Below are 20,971 nucleotides of genomic sequence, written 5' to 3' on the forward strand. Positions count from 1 at the left end.
GGATTACTCCAAGCCTTCACATGTGAAGTCAAATATCTGTAATGGAGAATTTTCCTAAACATACTAAAAGGAAAACCTTTTCAGGCACTTCTAGACTGTTCAGTTGCATCATTCTCTTGAGCCAGAAGCAATGACACTGGGTTCTTGCTCTGGGTCTCTAAATCCTACCATTATACCAGGTTTGTCCTATACATGTGTGGTTGTATCTACCAAATCTCTCATGTTTTTAGTCTGAGAAGGCATCTCAGCCTGTGCTGTCTCTGAGCTGCGTTCTACTGCACTGAAATTGTTTGTGCATATAACAGGCTGCTTGTCATCATGTTGACAGACCAGCCTGGAAAATACTGTCTTGTTATTGGGATGTGTGGCTTAGTCTCCTGATGCCCTGCAAGTCTCCATATTCCACATAAGTATTTTCAAAATTTACTTCCACTTTATAATTTTGGAAGATCTGAGTTTTGCTGGCTGTACCTGTGAACAGAGTGTTCTTAGCATATGTTAGGGTGTTAAATGACTGAAACAAGGACTTCCTGCTGAAGGCCTCTTCCTTGCCCCTAATAGTACTGTTTTGTGTTTTTTTTTTTAATTTTTTTTGTGAAGTAGTTTTAGGAACAGTAAAAGAAACAGATGCATTGTTCCCTTTTGTCACTGACAGCCTCCCACTTTCTTCTTGAGGGTGTGATGAGTGAGGAGCAACAAGACTGGCCTGCTTTCTGAGGATGAGACTCAGAGTATTTTTCTTTAGGTTACACAGATTTAAATTAAGATAGCAGAGTCAAGATAAGTTAAAATGCTTTTAAATCCAAAATTCTAAATTTGGAAATGGATAACTAGGTTTTGTTTTCTTCATGTATGCAGCAAGTAGGCAAATATAATTCATATTCTCTCAGAGGATAAAAGGCAGTATTTACTTCTTAGCAACACATAGTTGAATCAATGCTATTCATCCTCTGCACTAAAATGACAAAACTTTTCTTTTGCAATATCAAGAAGGTGGGATAAAGAAGATTGAGAGATGCTGTGGAACTTGGGGAAGATAATGTATAGTGGAGTGTACTTAAATGGGAGGGATATGGCCTGTCTTGGAGTTCAGCCACGTCATCTACTGTCTGATCAAATTCTTTTCAAATTGCTGTCTAACAATAAAGCTGCTTCTTCTAGAGGTTGGTGTCTGCAAAAGTGTTTGCTTTTTCCTTGTCGGGAAAGGAGAATATTGGCCAACTTGAAGTAATGGTGGTCATCCTACCTGAAAGATGACTGAGCACTCAGATGAATTTCCACATTAATTAGGAGATTTTCAAAAGGGCTGAAGGTGGGGAGACTAAAATAGCTAGCACTAGTGCTAACAAGCAAGACTGTTGTTAAATAGTTAATAACAGATGGCTGAACTTCTGATGCAAATGATGAGACAGAACAAGAGAAGTTCTCTGCATCCTGACCCAGTGACTCCTCACTACTGCCATGGCAACCAACACGTTTTGCTCTCCAGTTTTAGCAAAGTTTATGAAACTCAAGATAAGTTGTTGGTTTTATGACTTTAAAACAAATTTTAAAAGGCAAAGCAAACCAGCTGGAGAAGAAGAAAAGGTAAACTAAGAAAAAGTGAATATGAATTCCTAGAGGCCTTGTGTATTGAACTTCCTATAACATCTTTCCAAAAGATGTCTGAAGTACTGTATACTTTAAAATGCCCGGCAGTTAAAACATTAGTTTAAATGCAGAAGTTTATAATTTGAGCAGGTTTCTCTGAATCCTTTCCATTTAACTTAACATGAAAATTGCCTCATGCAACTTGAATGGCATTGCAAAGGGGAAAGGGAGCAGGAGGAAGGAAGCTCTCTGCGTTTGACCTGGGCATGGTGCAGGTGAGGAGGATGTGGTGGGGTGGATGTGACTTCTCTGACTTGCACTGGCCTTGGGCAATGTGAGCAGGATGCTGGAAGTGCCCCAAGTGCTCTCTTATTTTTATAGCAAGCACTTAGTGGTTACTGTATGGGTCCTGTACCTACTGCAGTTAAATTCAAACCAGAAGTGTCAATATCTCTTTTTAGAGTAAGACATCTGAAGGATTGTTGTTATAGACTAAACTTCATGGCAGTGAAAGTACTGGAGGGTGGGGTTTGATTTGGGAAGTCATGAACAAGGTCTGTGTATATAACAGAGTCCAGGTCACTTCTCATACAGCATGAACAACAACCTGTTGCAAGTCTCTTTTATCAGTGTTGTTAAGAATACGTAGATTTCTCAGCTTTTGCTGTGTTTATGAGGTACGTCTATGGTTGTGGATCTTGACTACATCTGTGGCTTCTTTACAGAGTGAAGGAAGTACTTCATGTAGTTGTGTACCAAGCCTCTGTATTCTCAGGCTGTGTTTCTTCACTGTTTTGTGTTGCTGTGTCAGATGGATCAAGGACTTCTTCATCCTCCAGGTGTGTAACTCGAGTCATAAGAGGGCTTAAAGAGAAGGGAGCAAATTCATGGAGTTATTGCTGGAAGATTATTGTTTGTTATCTGTGATACAAATTAAGGATCACACTTGGGTATTGTGCTTTGCTGGCTATTATACAAGCCTGGAACAAAAGACTGTGCTCACCTCAGACCTTATGCAAGTATCAAACGCTAAATCAATGGCTTCCAACAGAGGGCTGTGTGGAGACAAAGGGATAATACTGATGGAAACAGATAAACTGTGATCCCACAGGCTAACAAGTCTTTATCACCGTAATGGAGAAGCTGCAAAGCAGAGTCATTTTAATCAAGAGTGTAGGACAACACAGGGGGAGTAAGGACTGGTGATTAAAGTAATCACAGGCCAGTTTACTGCAGTAGTGAGTGGGTGACAACAGGAATGCTGGTAAGCCATGGAGGATCTTGAAAGCAGAAGAAAGAAAAAGAGCAATTTTCTTGTTACGAAAGATGATGTTTTAAGAGACAAAAAAGAACAGGAAAATATGGTTTACTGTTAGGCACCAGCCAGAGGTACCTTACAAGGCTGGATGGTGGTGAGGCATAACCTTGTCTGTGCCTTTTTCATACAAATTCCATGAGAAATCCTGTGGGCAGTGCTGCCTTTTCCCTGGGCAGGCAGATAAGGCAGTGCCATCTGCTCGCTGAGGCCCGGCTGCCGGGTGGCATTCACGTGGGCTGTGCCCAGCCCAGAGGTCCCCACTGGCAGGGCATGCTTCCAGCTTGGACTGTGAGGAATTTATCTCTGAGGAAAATCTTTGGATTTCAGACAAGCATTTTTCCATACTCAAGGGGAAAACTAACTCGTGCTAAAAGCAGGTCTCTGAGTGCTGCTTCCTAGGGCTCCAGCCCAGCAAGGAGGGTGTAGTGAACCCAGTTTGCATGTTTTCTGGGGATAAAGAGGGCAGGTTGCTTGTTGAGTGGATTCCCATGCCAGATTCTGATCCTTTCAAAACTTTCTTCAGCCACTAATTCAGATGGTAAGAATAAAATGTTCTGTGCTAAAAATCTCTCAGATGTGTTTTTTATTAGTTCTTGAAGATAAGCAATTGCAAAAAACCAGCTGTTTACAGTAATAGCCAATGTAATCAGATATTTCTAAATGGAAACTTTAAGTCTTTTTGACTACTCTTCTGTGCTTGCTGTTTTGTTATCTCTTAGAAAAAAATCCTCTTCCTCCAACAAATTATGCATTGTTGTCCCTTGATAATAACAGAATTTATTTTCTTTATTGATTTCTAGTAGAAAATCTCTGTATAATGGTTTTGCTAATGGGAGGGTTGACAAAATAAGTTATGGGTATCAGGCACATGGATTCTGGAATGTTTGTGAAGGGGTTTTGTTTTTTTTACCTGATGCTTAACTTGAGCATTCACAATAATTTATTAGAGCTATTAAACCTGACAAGTGGGCAAATCCTTAATGTTGCCTGAACTGTGTTAGTAGCTGAAGTGAAGCTTTTGGCATATCTGAGCTGAATTCATCTTGGAGCAATTTTCCCTGAAAGAAAATAACTTTGGTATTTTCTGATTGAGGTTGCACTGGATTTTACTTTTTCCTCTGCTGTTTACTTTTAATTAAATATATAGTTGTGAATTATCAGGGAGGAACTAAAGTAAGGTTTTATTTATCTGTCTTTGCTCATGTCAATTTATTTTGCCCAGATACAAAACAGGCTGGTGAGAGCCTTGAGCTTTGACTGGATAAAAACTGTTATTCTTCACGTGCTGCTCGTGTTCACTATTTTTAGTGTAGTGTTTTGTTTTTCCTACTAATTTATTGCTCTGTCCCTTGACTCGCGGGTCACCTGATTTCAGAGCACGTGAGCAGGGCTGGATCCTTTGCTCTTGTATAAACTGATAGTTTATCTCGAGGAGCAGGATGCTGCTGCTGCTGGTGAGATTGGGTTGGAAGTGGCCGTGGAGGGGTGAGCCCTGTCGCTTGGGTTCTCTGGAAAGAATGTTCCAAGAATACGCAGTACAGGGTGTTACAAACACACGTGCAGCCAATGCTCTGCGAGCCCAGGCCAGGCTGGGTGGGTGACTCGAGGTCAGCCCGTGCAGGGACACTTTGCCTGCTGTCCTCACCGTGCCTGCCTCGCTCTGTGCCAGCAGCAGCCCTGAGCTGGCTTTTCCCCTTCGAGGGACAAGTGTTCTCAACAGACACATGATGAATGCACCACTATTGTCCTTGCTCCAGTAGTGTTCATTTTGGCACTGCCTACGAGTGTCTTGCATCTCGGATTGTCAGAAGCTCGTTTTGTTCTGTGAGGTGCCCAGTGGCTGGATGTTTCTGGTAGCCTTCAAAGCTGCAAGCCCGGAAGGATGGTTGAATGAAGGGGAGAGGGAAAACAGACACTTAAATTTTGTAAGCAAACAAGTATGCTGTTTGAAATTTTACTGTTCAACTGGGCCCAGTTTTTTAAAAAGGTACTTTCCAAGGTCTGGTGCTCTAGAGTTTCATTAGCCTGATTTTTTTTTTTTTTTTTTTTTTTTAAATCTTAAGGTCAGTCTGATCTTTTAACAAGATAAATATAGTCAGCTAGATCCTGTGAATTCTTCAAATCGGGTAAAAGGAAGAGAATGAAAAGCTGCATACATCAAGCTATTCAGTACTTGCACAGGTGAAATACATCTAGACATGTTAAATGACTATTTTGATGATTTGGATTAAATTACAAGTTCATTACTGCCCAAGCAGTTGCAGATTTTTAATTGCTGGCCCATGAGGCCTTTTCAGCCCAGTGGAAAACTGCAGACTGTCATATTCTCTAGAATTTAAAAATAATGCCAATTAACCTTCATTTATCTGGATCAGGGCCATTGGTTGACCTAGGTAACAGTGCTGACATTCCTGGCATTCATTTATAACTTTATGGTTTTTACAGGTTCCTCTAAGACAACAGGATATTTGAAATTGAGTGTTTTCCATCTTTGAGGGAGAGGGTTTACTTTCTATGGGGGCAGGGTTTATTGCTGCATTGGTGAGTTGCTGACAGCAGCTATTTTACACTGTTATCCAATTTGTAATGTAAGTAACAAAACCAAAACTTTTTAAATGTGCTACATGTAAATGATCAAAATTCCTGCCCCTGAAGAAATTACATACTCACCATGTATGGGAGAGCTGTTTGTCTGGTTTTATTTTTTTAGTGGTCTTTTAATAGAGTAGACTCACCAAAAATTGGACTAGTTTTTTTTTTTTTTTTCCAAAAAATGTAGACTTCTGCCACCCCTGTCCCACAGTCTTCTCTGGTTTGTTTTTGTTGGGGTTTTTGTAACCACAGTAAAGCTGGGAAATTGCAATATCTATTAAAAATAGATACTGATAGGTATCTTTTGAGGAGATTTTCAGCATACAAATGCTTTGTCAGTAGCATGGTTTTCAAAAACCATCAGTCAGGCCCGTTGGCACCTGACTGTAATGTGAAGATGAGTGTTTGAGGATTGGTTGTTGAAAGTTTTCTGAGTGTGTGGAAGGCTGAGTGTTTTGGTGCCTATGAAACCTCACTTGCATAGGCAACAATACTGTGTTGAAGGCTGAATGCTCAGTGAAAGGTTTCCATAAAGTGTGATCCCATAAGTCAGCCTGGTACTTTCACCAGGGGCTTTCCCTGGCTCCAGCAGCTGTGGCATGTCTGCTGATTCCACCCAAAAGTGAGTCAGTGCTCTCGCACAGTGCTTTTCAAATTCTTTCTGGTTTATTTTCCAACAAGTCTAACTATGGTCTGAAGCAAAGGGCACATATGTAACAGTTCTTTTCCTTGCAATGGTTTTAGGGAAAAAGAACTTTCGCCTCGTGGTTGTAAACCAGAGTTGAACCTGTGCACACACGGAGTAGAGATGGCCTTTCCCAGCAAGACTTTTGTGTTCCCATTGCTGTTTTGTCAGGCACTAAAAGACTCTTCCAAATAATTTGCTAAAAATCCTTCTGAAAACTGAAAGCTACTTTATATTTCTCCTCTGAAAAGAAGTGTTATTTTTTCTATATTAATAGAAAAATAAGCAAAAGAACACTTGAAAATATATTGCCAAAGTTTCTAAGTACAATATGTATTTAAGGTGATGCGATAAAGCATGAAATACCCCAAACAGAAAAAATTCTGGTGTTAATGGGGAAATTTTAGAAACTGGTATATTTAGCAAGGATAACACTTCATCCCTATAAATGCTGAGTCCAAAGATACTTGTGTGTGTTGTGAAGATTCATTACAGAGGAATAAACTGAGTGACACTTAAGCAGAAATCTGGTCAGCAAAAGGTACAAACATCTAGTCTTTTAGATGGAGGGTTGTGCTCTCTGGCAACTCTCATAGGCACCAAAATACCTACTGCAGGACTTTTAAAAAGGTCTGTGTTGTTTTCCAGTAACATCTGGAAGTGATTTTTTATCACAAATTACTGCTTTCCATCTCTAAACCAATCTGTATAAAACAGTACAGTCTGTATAAAACAGAAGTCTGCAAGTAGTTGAATCCTTGTCAGGCTGGATTGTTAAACAAATTAAAGCTGAAACTTATATATCATCCTGTATTGTACTATGTTTAGGGCCTGAAATAAAATTTCTGACACACACTTATTTATGTACTATAAAAATGCTGTCACAGCTGGAATTCAATGCAGAGTTGCCATCAACCTGTTTAATGGGAAGGATGTCTTGGCCTGGGAGTTTGACTTCCCAATACTCAATTGCAGCTGTCACATGGATGATATGCCTTCAGGAAGAGGTGAGGATTAGCTAAATAGATGTGTTTTTTCATTGTTAACACGCATTGGGTTTCATTTGAAAAGAAAGCAGCAGCTGTGGAGTCACTGCAGAAGGATATTTGCAGCTAAGGTGAAATAGAGTAAGCTGATGAAAGCTTTCAGCCCGTGTGTCTTCAGCTCCTTCTTGAGTTAATGAGCAGCCATAATGAAGATGGTCTCATTCCCATCTCCAAAGTTCCTTGGCTGGGAAAGCCTTGATGAAAGTCATCAATTGTGGAAAAGAATTATATACGTAGTAATTTTGTATTGGAAAATTGGTGTTTTAGTGTAAAAAATGCTCAGTTATTTGCCAAGGAAGCACCTGAGGAAGAAATTCTTGCATGCTCTGTAAGCTTAAGTGTGCTCTGCTTTCTGTTCCAGGGTGACACATGGCTCCTTCAGCTGCCCAAACTGAGCATTTGGATGGGTTTTGCATTGTGGTGCCAGTGCCTGTGAAGTTAGCTTATGTCTGACCTCCACATTGCTCTTGTTACTCCCTGGGGCCAGGGTGGAATTTAAAACAGAAATTTGTTTCCAATATCATTCTGTAAAGTTTCCATCAGCATATTTACCAGGGTAGTTAATCACTGCATTGGTGGTGAGTGAAGGCCAGATAGATGCCTTCTATTCCCTTCCAGTTACAGCCAAGTAACTGGAATTCTCTACTCAGCACCACACACTAATTCTAAAAGAGCTGTTTTCTCCTAATTATTTTATTTTAGAAATTAATAGAAATACCTGACAGAAATCCTTTTGCTTTGTTGGGATTTAAATTTTTGTTTTGTTCAGATAGGTGCATTGTGGCATGCAGTTTGTTCTAACACTAGCTAGCTTAGGCAGAGCATCAGCTAAACAAGGGGAAAATGTAAAAACCTAGAGATGAATTAATGGAAATTACTTGGTCTGCTCCTTGTAGGCATTTTTGTTTCATTATAGTATAACTTCAGGTTTTTTCTGTAGTCACATTTAATGTAATCACAATGTAGGAAATAATAATATAAAGGAAAACAGAAACTGATGTGCTCTTAAGGGCATTAACTAAGCCAAGTCCTTTTTGCTTTCAGGACCTGTCCTGTTGTAGCATGTAGCACCTTTAGTTTAGGGGTCAGCAAAAAGAAAACGTTCTCTTCCCACAACTGGCTTATTTTTAAACTGCTAACCATTGCAGCACTGATAATCTTACAGCTTTACACTGACATTTTAGCACTTATTTACCTATGTCAGGATAGAGTGAGACAGTTGTATTTTATAATATACATGTTCTCTTGCAACTTTTGGTGAATTGACGTTTGAAATAGGCCTCAGAATTAATGTTTTCAGTTACTGCTTTTCTTCTACTAAATACAGACGTTGAAATTGTAATGATTGACCTACTTTACAATTTGTGATTTCATCGTGGAGCAAGAAACTATTCAGCTTATACCATTTTTTCTTAGTCCTTTTCTTTGTCCACTTAAGGGAATAGAAACCCAGTTTCCCTGATCAAAATGCAAATATTGGATCTAGAACCTGGTTTAATGCCAGCAAATCAAAAGAAGCACATTAAACTGTTGTTGCTTAGATAAAAATAGAAGCTACAGTTGGACGAAGAGAAGTGACTCAGTAAGCAGCATGGTGATGGCAAAATAGGATGTCAGCCAAAACGCAGGAAGCAAGATGGGAACACCCAGATCAGTTTAACAGTCTGCATTTTACACTCCCAGAGAGCAGGAGTTTCTGAGATGACTGCAAGAAACTTAAGCTTTAAATGGATTTTATGTCTGTACTTAATAAGCTGTTTGAACCTGAAAAAGTTTTAGTAAAATATGAATTGTACTTTTTTTTTCCCCCCCAGCCCAGTTTTAAAACCAGTCTCTATTTACTGTAAAGCTGCCTCGAGATTAGCCCTGGGTGCTGTGGGAGGCATCCAGCAGGAACGTGCAGGAGATGGGCAGTGATACACACGTACCCAGGGAATTAGTGCAGCACTGCACTCTGCACTGCAGCCCGTGGCACTGATTGATTTTTATTGCTCTGCAACTCTGGAATAACTTCATCAGCTCCATGTAGCTCTGTCTTGAGTTTTAAAAATCCCCCTTACTTAGAAATTCCCCATACTTGGGTTTGTTTTTCTGGTTATAAACTGGAATAGCAACACAGAAGCCGGTAAATTTCTTCCTATTTTATATGGAACTAAGTAGGACCAGAGGTTTTTTTGTTGCTTATACTGTTATTTTATTTGAACAGCAGGTATGCATCAGTTCTAATATAAATTTCTATGGTGCCATTTTCTGCCTACAGCTGAACTGCTTTGATAGCCAGGTAGTGGTTCCATTTGGCACTCTGGAAAAAGTGAGCAGACAGTAACAATAAGATGAATTATGGTGCTGCTCCCATGACTGTCCCTGAGCTCAAAGATCTCGAGCCATAAGAATGTAAGACAGTTGTCAATGTATGTCAATCTGTATAGGATTATTCCTAAATTAAGGTGTTCACTGCATTTGCTTGAGTGTAAGTAACTAATAGTTAGTTTCTTGAAAAAAGTAGGCCATCTCATAACTTTAACTCTTGATAACTTAAATTATACCTAAACTCTTAATATTGCAAAGCTTTTGAAGCGTGTGACTTCAGATATAATTATGGGTTTGTAATATGCAGACACAACATGACTGCTCATTTAGAGAATCTTGAATTTGGGGGATTCAAGGGCAACTTTCTTTTGAAGTGAAGTACAACATGGAATTAGTTAACCAAAGCATCCGTAGGTGTTTCTAATTCCAGAAGAGAAGCTGTTAGTCAAAGGTTTACATTGTGTTTCATTTCCTTTACAGTAGTTTCTTGAATCCCTGCCTTACTCTTAAAATGTGGAAGTACCTTTAACCTGTTTCTTGGAATAGCAAGATATTAAAACTTATTCAGAGTTGATTGATTTGCAGGAAGATTTGCTGAAATTTTTTCAATGCAGGTCACTGCCCTTGCTGGGAGGTGATGGGTTCTGAGTTCTGAAAGTGCAGCCACTTCTCCTCCAGTGTACCTGACACTCCTGCCATGGGACCCTTGGACTGAAGTGTTTCCTTTCAGTTGTACTGAGAGCACAACAAAGAAATCCAAGACTTAAGCCATGCTTTTAGTCTCTGAGGGAGGGAGCAGATGTGGGCAGCCATGGCAGGTGCCCACTGGGCAGCCTGGACAGGGCAGGAGCAGGGCTTGCATCAGCTGGGAATCCCAACAGGCTACACCATGCAGTCCATATTTTGTTAAAGTGCTTACTGGGTGTCAACTTTCTAAGTAGAATAGGAATGTGATTACTTTTAATCAGTGGCCTTCAAAATCCATTATGGGTGCCTAAAGATTTTCCAGGAGAGGTCTGGGCTATTAAAGGGCATATTCAAAGGCAATTATTAGTTGTTTCATGGACTCTCAAAGGAAGTAGCCCTCAATCAGTAAAGGTCAGGATTAAAGGTTACTTCCAGTTGAGCTAAATTGTCTTTCTTTGAAGAAAGTCTCTTTGCAAAAATGAGCTCTTTTTCTGAGAAGAGGACGAGTTTGGTAGACAGCTGTGGTGAGCAGTGCAGTATGAGAGGTTCTAGACAATAAAATAAGCATGTACTAAGAGAGATTGTGGTTTTATCACAGCCTGGTCATGATGGGAGAGTGGCACAGGGCAGGAGAGGCTCTGCTGGGGCCTTTTATTGCCTTGCTGTGCCCAGGAAGGACAGGGTAGCAGCTCCTGGTGGCACCTGGAACACAATGGGTTACATGATACCAAATGTATTTGTTTCCTGGCCTAAGCCTAGAAAACAGATTAAATGCTCTTCTAAAACATGTATTTCAGGAAAACATCTTCTGTAATTATTACAGAAAAAGCTGTGATAGGAAAGGGAAGGGAGTTGGTCTGCAGAAGCATGACCTAGTTGGGAAAGGAGTCAGCTAAGCATAACTCAATTAACTGAAGTTTTCAGAGAGTCCTTGGGTTGCAGTTAAGTGGATTTGTGAATCCCTGCTACCACATAACTTAGCCTTAATTGCTGTTTCAGGATGTGAGCCAATTTCAGTTTGGGGGTGGGGGGGAATTGTGGGTTCTTATTCTGTATTCCAGTGCTAATGCACCTGTGTGTAGTGGAGGTAGGAGGACAAGGATTTGAGGACTCCTTGACATTTCTGGTTAAATGGGCTTTTTCTGGTTTTTGAGAAGGTGTAGAAAATCAGTCTTTGTTGAGGTTGGTATAGGCAGGAGGCAAAGGAAAACAAAGTTCCAGTATTGTATATTCAGTTCCACAGTATTGTATGCTTTGCTCTATACACAGTAGCTTCAGTCTAAATTTAAATTTCTCTTTCTTCCTTCTAGAGTAGTCAGACACCTGCTGCTCTCTTTTGTGCCCACCTGGTCAATAACCTTTAGTTGTAATGTATTGGTTAAAGGGCTGTAGTGCCTTATTACTTTAATTCTTATTTACTTGTGTCACTAACTGGATTTTTTGCTATTTTAAGGAGATGCACATTTTATGCTATATACTTGGCATTTTATAGTGCTAGAAATGAAGCAGAACAATAACTATAGTTGTATAGTCAGGTTATAGGATTGAGGTTATTCTGTACACAATATATGATGTGTCCTAGGGCTGATTCATACACAAAACCAAACAGTTACAGCACACACAGAATAAGACTTTTTTTAACTCAACACTGAGTTTGCTGTTTCTATAAATGTCATTCTACCCTTGTTCTCAATTGCATCAACTTGCATCATCTGTGTCTGTTGTATAGGAACAATTACCAGGCTTCTCAATGGTTATAAGGTTTTTTCTTTATGAAAACTCTTAGAAGTTGCTAATGATACATAAATCTAGTGGAGCTAAAAAATGATATGCCACATTAACTTTGTAGGAAAAAATACATTTCTCGATATCTGTTTGTGCTTTAATTTTTTTTTAAGGTCCAGATCAAATAACTGGTTGATTACATAATTTTAAAGTACTGGCCCTGTCTTTATAATGCTGCAGCATTTCCTAGTTCAACACAGGCTTTTTAGTGATGATGCTTTTATTTTGAAACAACGTGGTGTTTTTGTAATTGCAGCCAATATAACTGTATAAATATGTCCTTTAGCTAGTTGGGCTTTCCCTTCAATTCTTAAAGCAAGAAATTGGTTGCTTCTGAAATAATAGGTCTGATACAGGAACACAGGCAGTATTTGTAAATTGAACTTGGAAGTGAGCTTTATCTGTTTGCATAAATCAATATTGTGTATGTCATCTGATTCTCGAGTGATGATTATTTCAGAATATGTGCCTGGCTTTATTCACTAGATCTTGCTTATTTACTATTCACTGGACCTTTCATCTGAACATCTTAAACTGTCTATGCCTTGTGACCTGTGACAGGTCTGTGAAGGCACTGAGCACTAAAGGTATGCAATATAAGCTTTGCTGTCAGAGGCAAGGGTTGTGGGTTTTGCCTAAATCTAACTGCTCAGCAGAAGCATTCAGGCCATAGGATTTGTCCATTAATTTGTGTCAAGTCCAAAATATTTTGATAACATGGGTTATCTTCTTAAAAAGAGAGCTAAATAATAAAAAGTCTACTGCTTCATCTGGTAAGCTGCTATTGAAAGGCGTGTCTGTTTTACTGGTACTTGCCACTTAAGATTCTCTAGTGTAAATTTTCAGGTATCACATTTTACTGTGCAATGCTGATCTTGATCACACTCTCTTTACAGTTTTCCTTAAAGTCATACTTGTTTTTATGTATTTTAACTAAAAACAATTCTTCTTTCAGATTTTTGTAGGGGTGAATTAGTTTTGTTTAGTCTGCTAAGCATGAGACAATTCTTGTTTAAATTAATTTCACTCCTGTTGAACACTTTCTAGATTATTGAACTTCTGTGTCCGAGTACGCAAAATACTCCAGTAGTGATTCTTCCTGTTGTGACTTTCTTGAAATTACCATGGCCTTTGGACATACAAAGATGAACTTAGCAGCAAGATCATGCTGCAATTATTTTTTTTGTCTGTTGTATATCCAAATCCTTCTCAGAGTCTTCCCAAATTCCATTTTCCTGTTCCCAAGTATGACTTGCCTATTGTTTACCAGACTTCTAGCTGAAAAAAAAGTGCAGGTGCCTAATTTTGTAGGTGACTCATATCACTACCTAAGAGGCTTGTCTTCTCTGTTATTTACCATTCCTTTAATCTTTCATGTACCCTTTATTAGACATTTTTTGCCATCCGTCAGGTGAAAGACCATTCTAGCTTATGCCAGATGAATTAATATATTGTTCACATGCCATATGGGGTCCTCCAGGGTAATTAATCTGTCCTCTGGCTCTTCTTCAGCAGTGGGCTGACTCCTCTTGCTTAGCTTGTGTAGATCCCTTGAAGTAGTCTGTAAGCCCTGGGGTTCGTGGTGTACAAGCCTGGGCTAGGCAAACATGTACATGCAAAAGCTAGTTTTACACACTTCATGATTTGCATATGCAGATAATTGCACTTTTAATTGGAGCTTTTGTTTCATGCATCCATTCTTGTATGCATCTCTCAAGTCTGCCTGCAGTGTTTGCCAAATGCTCTGCTATTAGGGGACCAAGACAAAAAAGACTTCTGAAAGGTATTTTATGCATGATAATTGAAACGTGAATAGAAATTAACTCTCTCCCTGTGGCAGTTTTGGTGGATGGCATAGGACATTTAAGCTAAAATTGGGAAGATGTCAGGTGCTTTTGTTCCCCTAAAGCATCAAAATAAAGGCAAAGAACTGCTGGCAGCCCTGCCTCCACCTGCTTTTCTTTGCTGCTCTGAAAATAGACTTTGAAGTGAATGTATTTTAGCTTTCATGGATAAGAGTTTTCTGTAACCTCTTCAGTAATTAAATAATTTTGAAACTTGAAGTGTTTTGAAGCAGTGAGGGGAATGACATGATGTGGTTGTACTTAAATCTGTTTGAATGATGGGTGACATCCTCGTGATGAGGGAGGAGGAGGAGAAGGGTGCTCTATAAAACACCATAAAATGGTGCCTCTTAACTCTGCAGGAACTGAGTGTGCTCTTCATGAAGAGCAATGCCAGCTGCTGCTTTGTCTGCAGAGACTTGTTGTGTTTTCCTTCTTTGCACAAGTTTAGACCAACCATGGTACAAAACAATGAATAGTCTGTATATTTCTTCTGAACATTTCCTATGTGTTAGTGGTAACTAAAAATGGACCTCTGAAGTAAGCCTTGCTCTCAGCAAGAGGAACTTACAATAAAAATCTTAAAGAACATTGTGTCCCACTTTTTCCATAATAGAAGTAAATATTTCTTCTTCTCTTCAATTTTTAATCTACTTTATTATATATTGTGGATTCTTATTCCATCTGTCAGATGATAATAACGATGCCAAGTCATACTGTCATTAGACTTCTCCCACAAGAGCCCAGGAAACCTTTTGTCTTCTAGAAAAGCTGTAGAAAAACAAAGTTCTTTGTAGTGACAACATTACGAGATGAGGAAAGTTGCTTTGTGCTGCTGGAGTGGGGAGTGGTGGGTTTTATGGGGAGTGCAGCCAGTCTGACACAAAGATCCATTTCCCATAGCCCACTCTCATTTCAAGTGTAATTTAAACAAACTGCAGGGTCAGCCAACAGTTGTTATACAGCAAATGTCATTACTTTTTGTCTTTTTGAAATGACAGATACTTTGGATGAATACTTTGAATATGAAGCTGAGGAGTTCCTGGTCTCCTTGGCCCTGCTGATCACTGAGGGCCGGACCCCAGAGTACTCAATCAAGGGCAGGACAGAGGGCTTTCACTGCCCACCAGCACAGTCAAGTCAGCCACCAACAACTAAGCATGAATGCAGCGACAAACTGGCTCAGGTATGGTGGAGGTACCCATTTCATGTCACAAATCCTTGCTACCCTGGTTAAAATCAGCCAAGAAACCTACAGTGGATTCACAATTAAGCATAAGTAACAATGGCTTTCTGTCAGTCCTTCATTTAAATGAGTATGTAATTCAGTATCCTGCTAATAATAGATCTGTCCTTAAAATGAGAGATCATTAAGCCTTTTATCCTTGAACATGAAGTTCTGCACACTACCTGAATGCAGTGCCTGTTTGAATCTTTTATTATGCAAATGACAAGCACTATACTTAGTATTCTTGGTCTGGGGTTTCTTTTGAGAAAATGTAGGCTGACTTACCTAACTTTTTGTTTTTCCAGGTGTTCTGGAAAAATTAGTAATATAAAAAACACATCAAATCTAGCCAGTCTGTTTGGGGGAAAGGTTGGAGCATCCCATCTCTCAAGGAAAAGTTCTTAAGTACTGTGGGAATTTAAGTTATATTCATGTAGAAGTTAGCCTGCTCCAAGACACAGTGTATAAAGATTTATAAAGATACTGCTTGAGTCTGTCTACCCAAGAGGGTGCCTTGTGGAGAGATAACTAGAAGGTAGCAGAGTGCAGTGGTTGGGGAGATGCATTTTTACAAGCTTTTTAAATTTCCTAAAGAAAGTTTCTCAAATGGCAACTGTAAGGGAGACATTAATTATTTTTTCATTTAATATCTCTGGAATCTTATTTCTGATTTGGTGCAACCAAACAGAATTTGACCCTTACCCTTCTCTAGTACTTTGGAATGTGCTTTTAAATTAGATTTAAATCTAGCTAGTATTTTTATGGCTTGTGTATGTTGACATTTTTCTTTCCCTCAGTGTCGTCAGGCCAGGCGAACCAGATCTGAGGTTATGCTTCTGTGGAAGAACAATATTCCAATCATGGTAGAAGTGATGCTACTTCCAGACTGTTGCTATAGTGATGAAGGGCCCACCACAGAGGGGAATGATTTAAATGATCCTGCAATCAAACAAGATGCATTGCTGTTAGAAAGGTGGATTTTGGAGCCAGTTCCTCGACAGTAAGTTGGATATGAGGATTAGTTGATAATTTGAAGCTTGTCATATTGAAGTCCTTAAAGTAATTAGTGTTTTTAAACTGGCTCTTTGCCATGAGGACTGATCTAAGAAAACCACTGTTTGCTACTGAAATCAAAGCATTTCAATTTTACTCATACTCAAAATTTATGCAGTGCACATTGTGCAGTGCAGAGTATGAAATGATCCTGACTGCAAATAGTAACATGTAACATTTGTTATATAAAATTTTGTCAGTTTTTATGTGTATAAAAACAGATCAACCTCTGGAATCTTTAAAGCATTTGAGGAGTTTTGCTTTGCTTGATTAAGCTGTATTTTATTTTCTGACTGAAGATCTGACAATGTTCTAGTTCTAACAGGTCTCTGAATATTCTTACCAACACTCATGTGTTTGTTTGTAAATGCCTTAGGAGTGGAGATCGATTTATTGAAGAGAAGACCCTTTTATTGGCTGTTCGCTCCTTCGTTTTCTTCTCGCAGCTGAGCGCGTGGCTGAGTGTTTCACATGGTGCCGTTCCCCGAAACATCCTCTACAGGTACGCCTGCAATAGAAAAAAACTCATTTGCTGTTTTCAGATTGCTGGGCTTGTCTTAAAATCATTCTTCTCTCCTGGTTTCCTACTTGCTTTTAGAAGGTGCCATATTGTTGGCCTGGTACTTTTGCAGTTCTGTAGGATTTGTGTACTCCGCAAAGTACAGCAGTTGCTGATGTTTCCAGTGCTTTTTCTTAGATATTTCTTACAAAGTAGATAATTAAAAACTTTTCATGTAGCCATTTCTGTAAGTGCGCTTTGGTATTGTTGCAGGGTGAGCGCTGCAGATGTGGACTTGCAATGGACGTTCTCCCAGACACCCACTGAGCACGTCTTTCCTGTTCCTAACGTTTCGCACAACGTGGCCTTGAGGGTCAGCGTCCAGTCCCTGCCTAGGCAATCCAACTACCCAGTTTTGACCTGCAGTATTCACACCAACCTTAGCTTTTATGAAAAGCAAATGCAAGAGCGTAAGTTCCATCAGCGCAGCAATCCCAGTGCTGCTCAGCAATGCAGTACTTCCAGTCCACTGCGTTTTCGTGGGAAACAGACATGGACAAAGACACCTGAAAGCCTACTTAATGGAAAAAAGATGCCTGAATTTACCACATCTTTTAGAAATTTCAAACTTTATCCATCTACCGGACTTGGATCTGACTTTGGGGCATCGCAGTCTAAAGTTCAGTGCTATAATGCCACAGCAGACAATAAGACACAACCTCACGAAACACCAGTCAGAACTTTTAAATCCTATTCTCTGGTTGATTCCCGTGTTTCAAATAGTCATTGCTCTCATCAGCCCACAGGAGAAACCAATCCTTTGATAGGCTCTTTACTTCAAGAGCGACAAGAAGTCATTGCAAGGATTGCTCAGCACTTGATTCACTGTGATCCAGCTACTTCACCAGTTGTTGCTGGGCGTCCATTCACCACACATGAAAACATCTCGGCCACACCAAAAGCTTTTCGGAGCACTTTCGAAGAGGAAAACTCGCCAAGGAAAAGCAAGGAAAGCTCCCCTCTTCCTGCTGCCAATTTAGACAATGCAATACAGGAAGATGGTGACGAAGGTAAAGCTAGACCAGTGCCAGAGGTGCCACTGCTGGAGGCCCGTGTTCCAGGGAGCCACTGTGGCCGTCAGTCGGCAGGAGAGGGTAACCCCCTGATTGGTTCCCTGCTCCAGGAGCGGCAGGAGGTGATAGCAAGGATTGCCCAGCACCTGATTCATTGTGATCCAGCTACTTCCCACGTTGCTGGACGTCCATTCAAAGTGCATGAGGCTAGTCCAGTCACGTCAAAAATTTTCCGAAGTACGTATGAAGATGAAAATTTGCTGAAGAAAGGCAAGGAACCGTCTTCTGTTTCTTTCGTTAAATCAAAATTTTCTTTGTTAGAAGACAGCAGTAAATCAGGGACAAAGACACCTGATACTCCTACCAGTCCTTCTAGGTTTGATGGAGAATTGAAGACTTCTCTCAAAGTCCAAGCAAGAAGAAAATTGGTTTTAGCAAAACCCACTGAAGCTGTCAAAAATTCATTTCATCAGACTTCAAATAAATCTTGCCATGTATTTAGTAGCATTCACACATCATCATCATGTATTAAAGAAAACAAATCTGAAGTTTCAGATAAATCGGAAATACATTCTGGTTATGCACAGAAAGACCAGAATACCAATAGAATTAAACATGGTTCAAATTCCAGCATCATTGATGAACAGATTTGCACAAATAAACTTAAAGAAAGAACAGTTGTTAGTGAGAACAATGGCACAGAGAGTTTTAATAATTTACAGATAGAAAAATGCAGAATACTTGAAGGTACAAAAAAAGCAACTGTGATGCCGATATCTGACTCTTTGCACAAAAATGAGCTTAAGTGTTTAGACAGAGACTCCAAAAAACCAATTATTTATGAGCAAAATACACAACTTATTAGTATTGAAAATTATTTAAATAAAGACCATGACAGTTTCAAAACCAAAACCAAACAAGATAAAACAAAAACTGCACATGATGAGAATGAAGACCCAACAGACCTTGATTTTCAAAGCACTTCTCAGAAGAAAGCTGCAGAAGACAATGTAGTTAAGTGTGAGCGGCAGAAGAACCCAGATGCACAGGTAAGTACGTATGGGAGCAGACAATATTTCTCTAGCTGCCCTTTGTCAGACAGCTTGTACCCTCTATCTGCTAAGAGGCAGCATGAAGAGGAGTTTCAGCCTGACTTTGCAGGTAGCAGCATATTACCATTGTAGTCTTGGCCTGAAGTAACTCAGGAAGAATTTCTTCGTGGAAAGGGTTAAGCATGAGAATGAATGATGGCCCAGGTGGTGCAGTCACCATCCCTGGAGGTGTTCAAAAAACCATTTAGTACCATGGTCTAGCTGACAAGGTGACCTGTCAAATGATTCTGTGTGGTGGGGTAACTTGGCCGGTGCTGCCTCCCATGAACTTCATCAGTTTAACATGGAGAAGAACTCTGTCCTGTTCCTCTCATGGTGACAGAGATCTGAGTGACTGTTTCCACGGGCAGTGAGGCACCCTGGCTTGTAGAAATACACCCATCAGAGTATGGAATGTGATCTGTTAGGGGCAGTCTGTATAACTGGAGATTCAGTCAAGGGGAATTTCTACTGAATGTTTCATCCCATGCTAGTGTGGTGTAGATCCACCTGGGTCAGGAGTCTTCTCCCTTACAGCAAGTGAGTGTTACCATGGTAGGTCACTGAAATATCCCATTGATAACCTCAGGGAATTTGTTTTGCTGGCAGAAAGCACCGCCTCTAAAACACACAAATACGTGGCGGAAACACAATTTTCGATCCCTGGATGGAACTTCAACCAAGGCTTTTCATCCCAGAACTGGACTGCCTCTGCTTTCTAGTCCTGTAAGTTATTCTTGAAATTCTTTTAGCTGAGAAAGGGACTGCTTGTTCCTCTAATGTCTGTGCATGGTATAAAATTTGACAAAATGCCTAGGTGAAGTGTGTGTATTTACTTTGTGTCACAGTGAATACTCTTGTGAGTGGAAATTAATGCTTAAATGAGAGTTAATATGTAAATTAGGCTGAATAATAATTTTGGAAAAGAAAATATTAAAGACATAGTTGTTGAAGTCATATCAAGATTAACAAAAGGTGGCATTAAATTGAAAACTTGATGGAAACAATGCCTTTGGTGCTATTTTGGAGCACAAAAGAAAGCATTTTGAAGATGAGAGTTTTAAGTGTAATTTAACATTTTGTCATTTAGGGGGTTTTGTGTTCATTTTTAACACCTGATTGCCCATTATTCCAAAGCCTTTGTTTCTGTGAACAGTTTGTATTGTATATTCTTCAGCAACCAGAGGTGTCACGGAATGACTTAGTGAACAAAGCTGCTGTGATAAGGCAGACACTGGGGAAGTGTTAGGTTCTTGGTAGGTTGTTTGAAGTTTTAAAAAAAGCAGGCAGTTCTTATTAAAACTACTGAAGTAGTGATGTCCTGTAATAATCAGCACGTGGTATGCTTTATTTTTCCTTGTCTGTAAATTTCAGGAAGACTGGATGGGAATTGTTACAGCCTGTTTATTAGTAATATTCTGTCCTGTTCCAAAGAGACATCAGCTTCCTGAATGTCTTCATTGTAATGCTTCCTGTTAGTCAGAATTTACAGTCTCATCATTAATAATCCTAGAACTTTCTTCACTAAGTTTAAAATTTATAGGAATTAAATTTTCTGCTCTGTTTCTGTAATTTCGTATTGTCATGAAAATTCTTGGCAAAATGTGCTTACTTGCCAAAATTGTCTGTGGTAGCAGTTCACTTTTCAAATTAACATCTTCTTTTCTTGTTGAGGTTCCTCAAAGGAAAACACAGTCTGGATGCTTTGATCTGGATTCATCATTGTTGAAATGTCTGTCTGCAAGAAGGTATGCTTTATTTACCAGAATCATTGAGATTTTTGAGGGAGCATAATGTATATATATATTTATATGCAAAATCAAAGCATGTTAGCAAAGACAAAAAATGCTTTCAAAAGAACCTTAATTTGATACACTGCTCAGTGGCTGAGTTGCCCTGGGAGTTTCCAGGTTAGCCCAGCTCTGGGAGATAACCATGGAATGGGAGCTACTGGCAGAATTAATTCTATCCCATGCAGGGGTAGATATGCTGTCAGATACACTTGAGTTGACAGAAAAGCTAGTCATTGTTGATTCTCCTTCAAACCAATGTTATTTTTGTGTTGTATTTTGTTCTTAGTGCTGAACATGTGAAGTATTTTGTCTTCACTTGTTCAGAGAACCAGACTTTTAAAAAGGGCCAATCATGACCTTTCATACATGAATACATG

General features: G+C 39.5%; 1 protein-coding gene across 3 annotated transcripts in view; it reads left to right on the forward strand.

Moving 5' to 3' along the window:
• The window catches only part of ATOSA (atos homolog A), a 46,355-nt gene that overhangs the window by 14,628 nt on the left and 10,756 nt on the right, over nt 1-20,971 (forward strand). For 2 of the 3 annotated variants that reach the window (XM_021537430.2, XM_021537428.2), the window contains exons 2-7: nt 14,859-15,043; nt 15,883-16,085; nt 16,515-16,640; nt 16,911-18,759; nt 19,411-19,527; nt 20,476-20,549. In XM_021537430.2, coding sequence (XP_021393105.2) covers nt 14,859-15,043; nt 15,883-16,085; nt 16,515-16,640; nt 16,911-18,759; nt 19,411-19,527; nt 20,476-20,549 — 2,554 coding nt within the window. Of the gene's footprint in view, nt 1-1,978; nt 2,430-14,858; nt 15,044-15,882; nt 16,086-16,514; nt 16,641-16,910; nt 18,760-19,410; nt 19,528-20,475; nt 20,550-20,971 lie in introns of those variants that run through there. The other variant, XM_077785894.1, reaches the window with a different exon arrangement.

The sequence above is a fragment of the Lonchura striata genome, chromosome 11 (genome assembly GCF_046129695.1).
Source record: "Lonchura striata isolate bLonStr1 chromosome 11, bLonStr1.mat, whole genome shotgun sequence".
Taxonomy (NCBI): domain Eukaryota; kingdom Metazoa; phylum Chordata; class Aves; order Passeriformes; family Estrildidae; genus Lonchura; species Lonchura striata.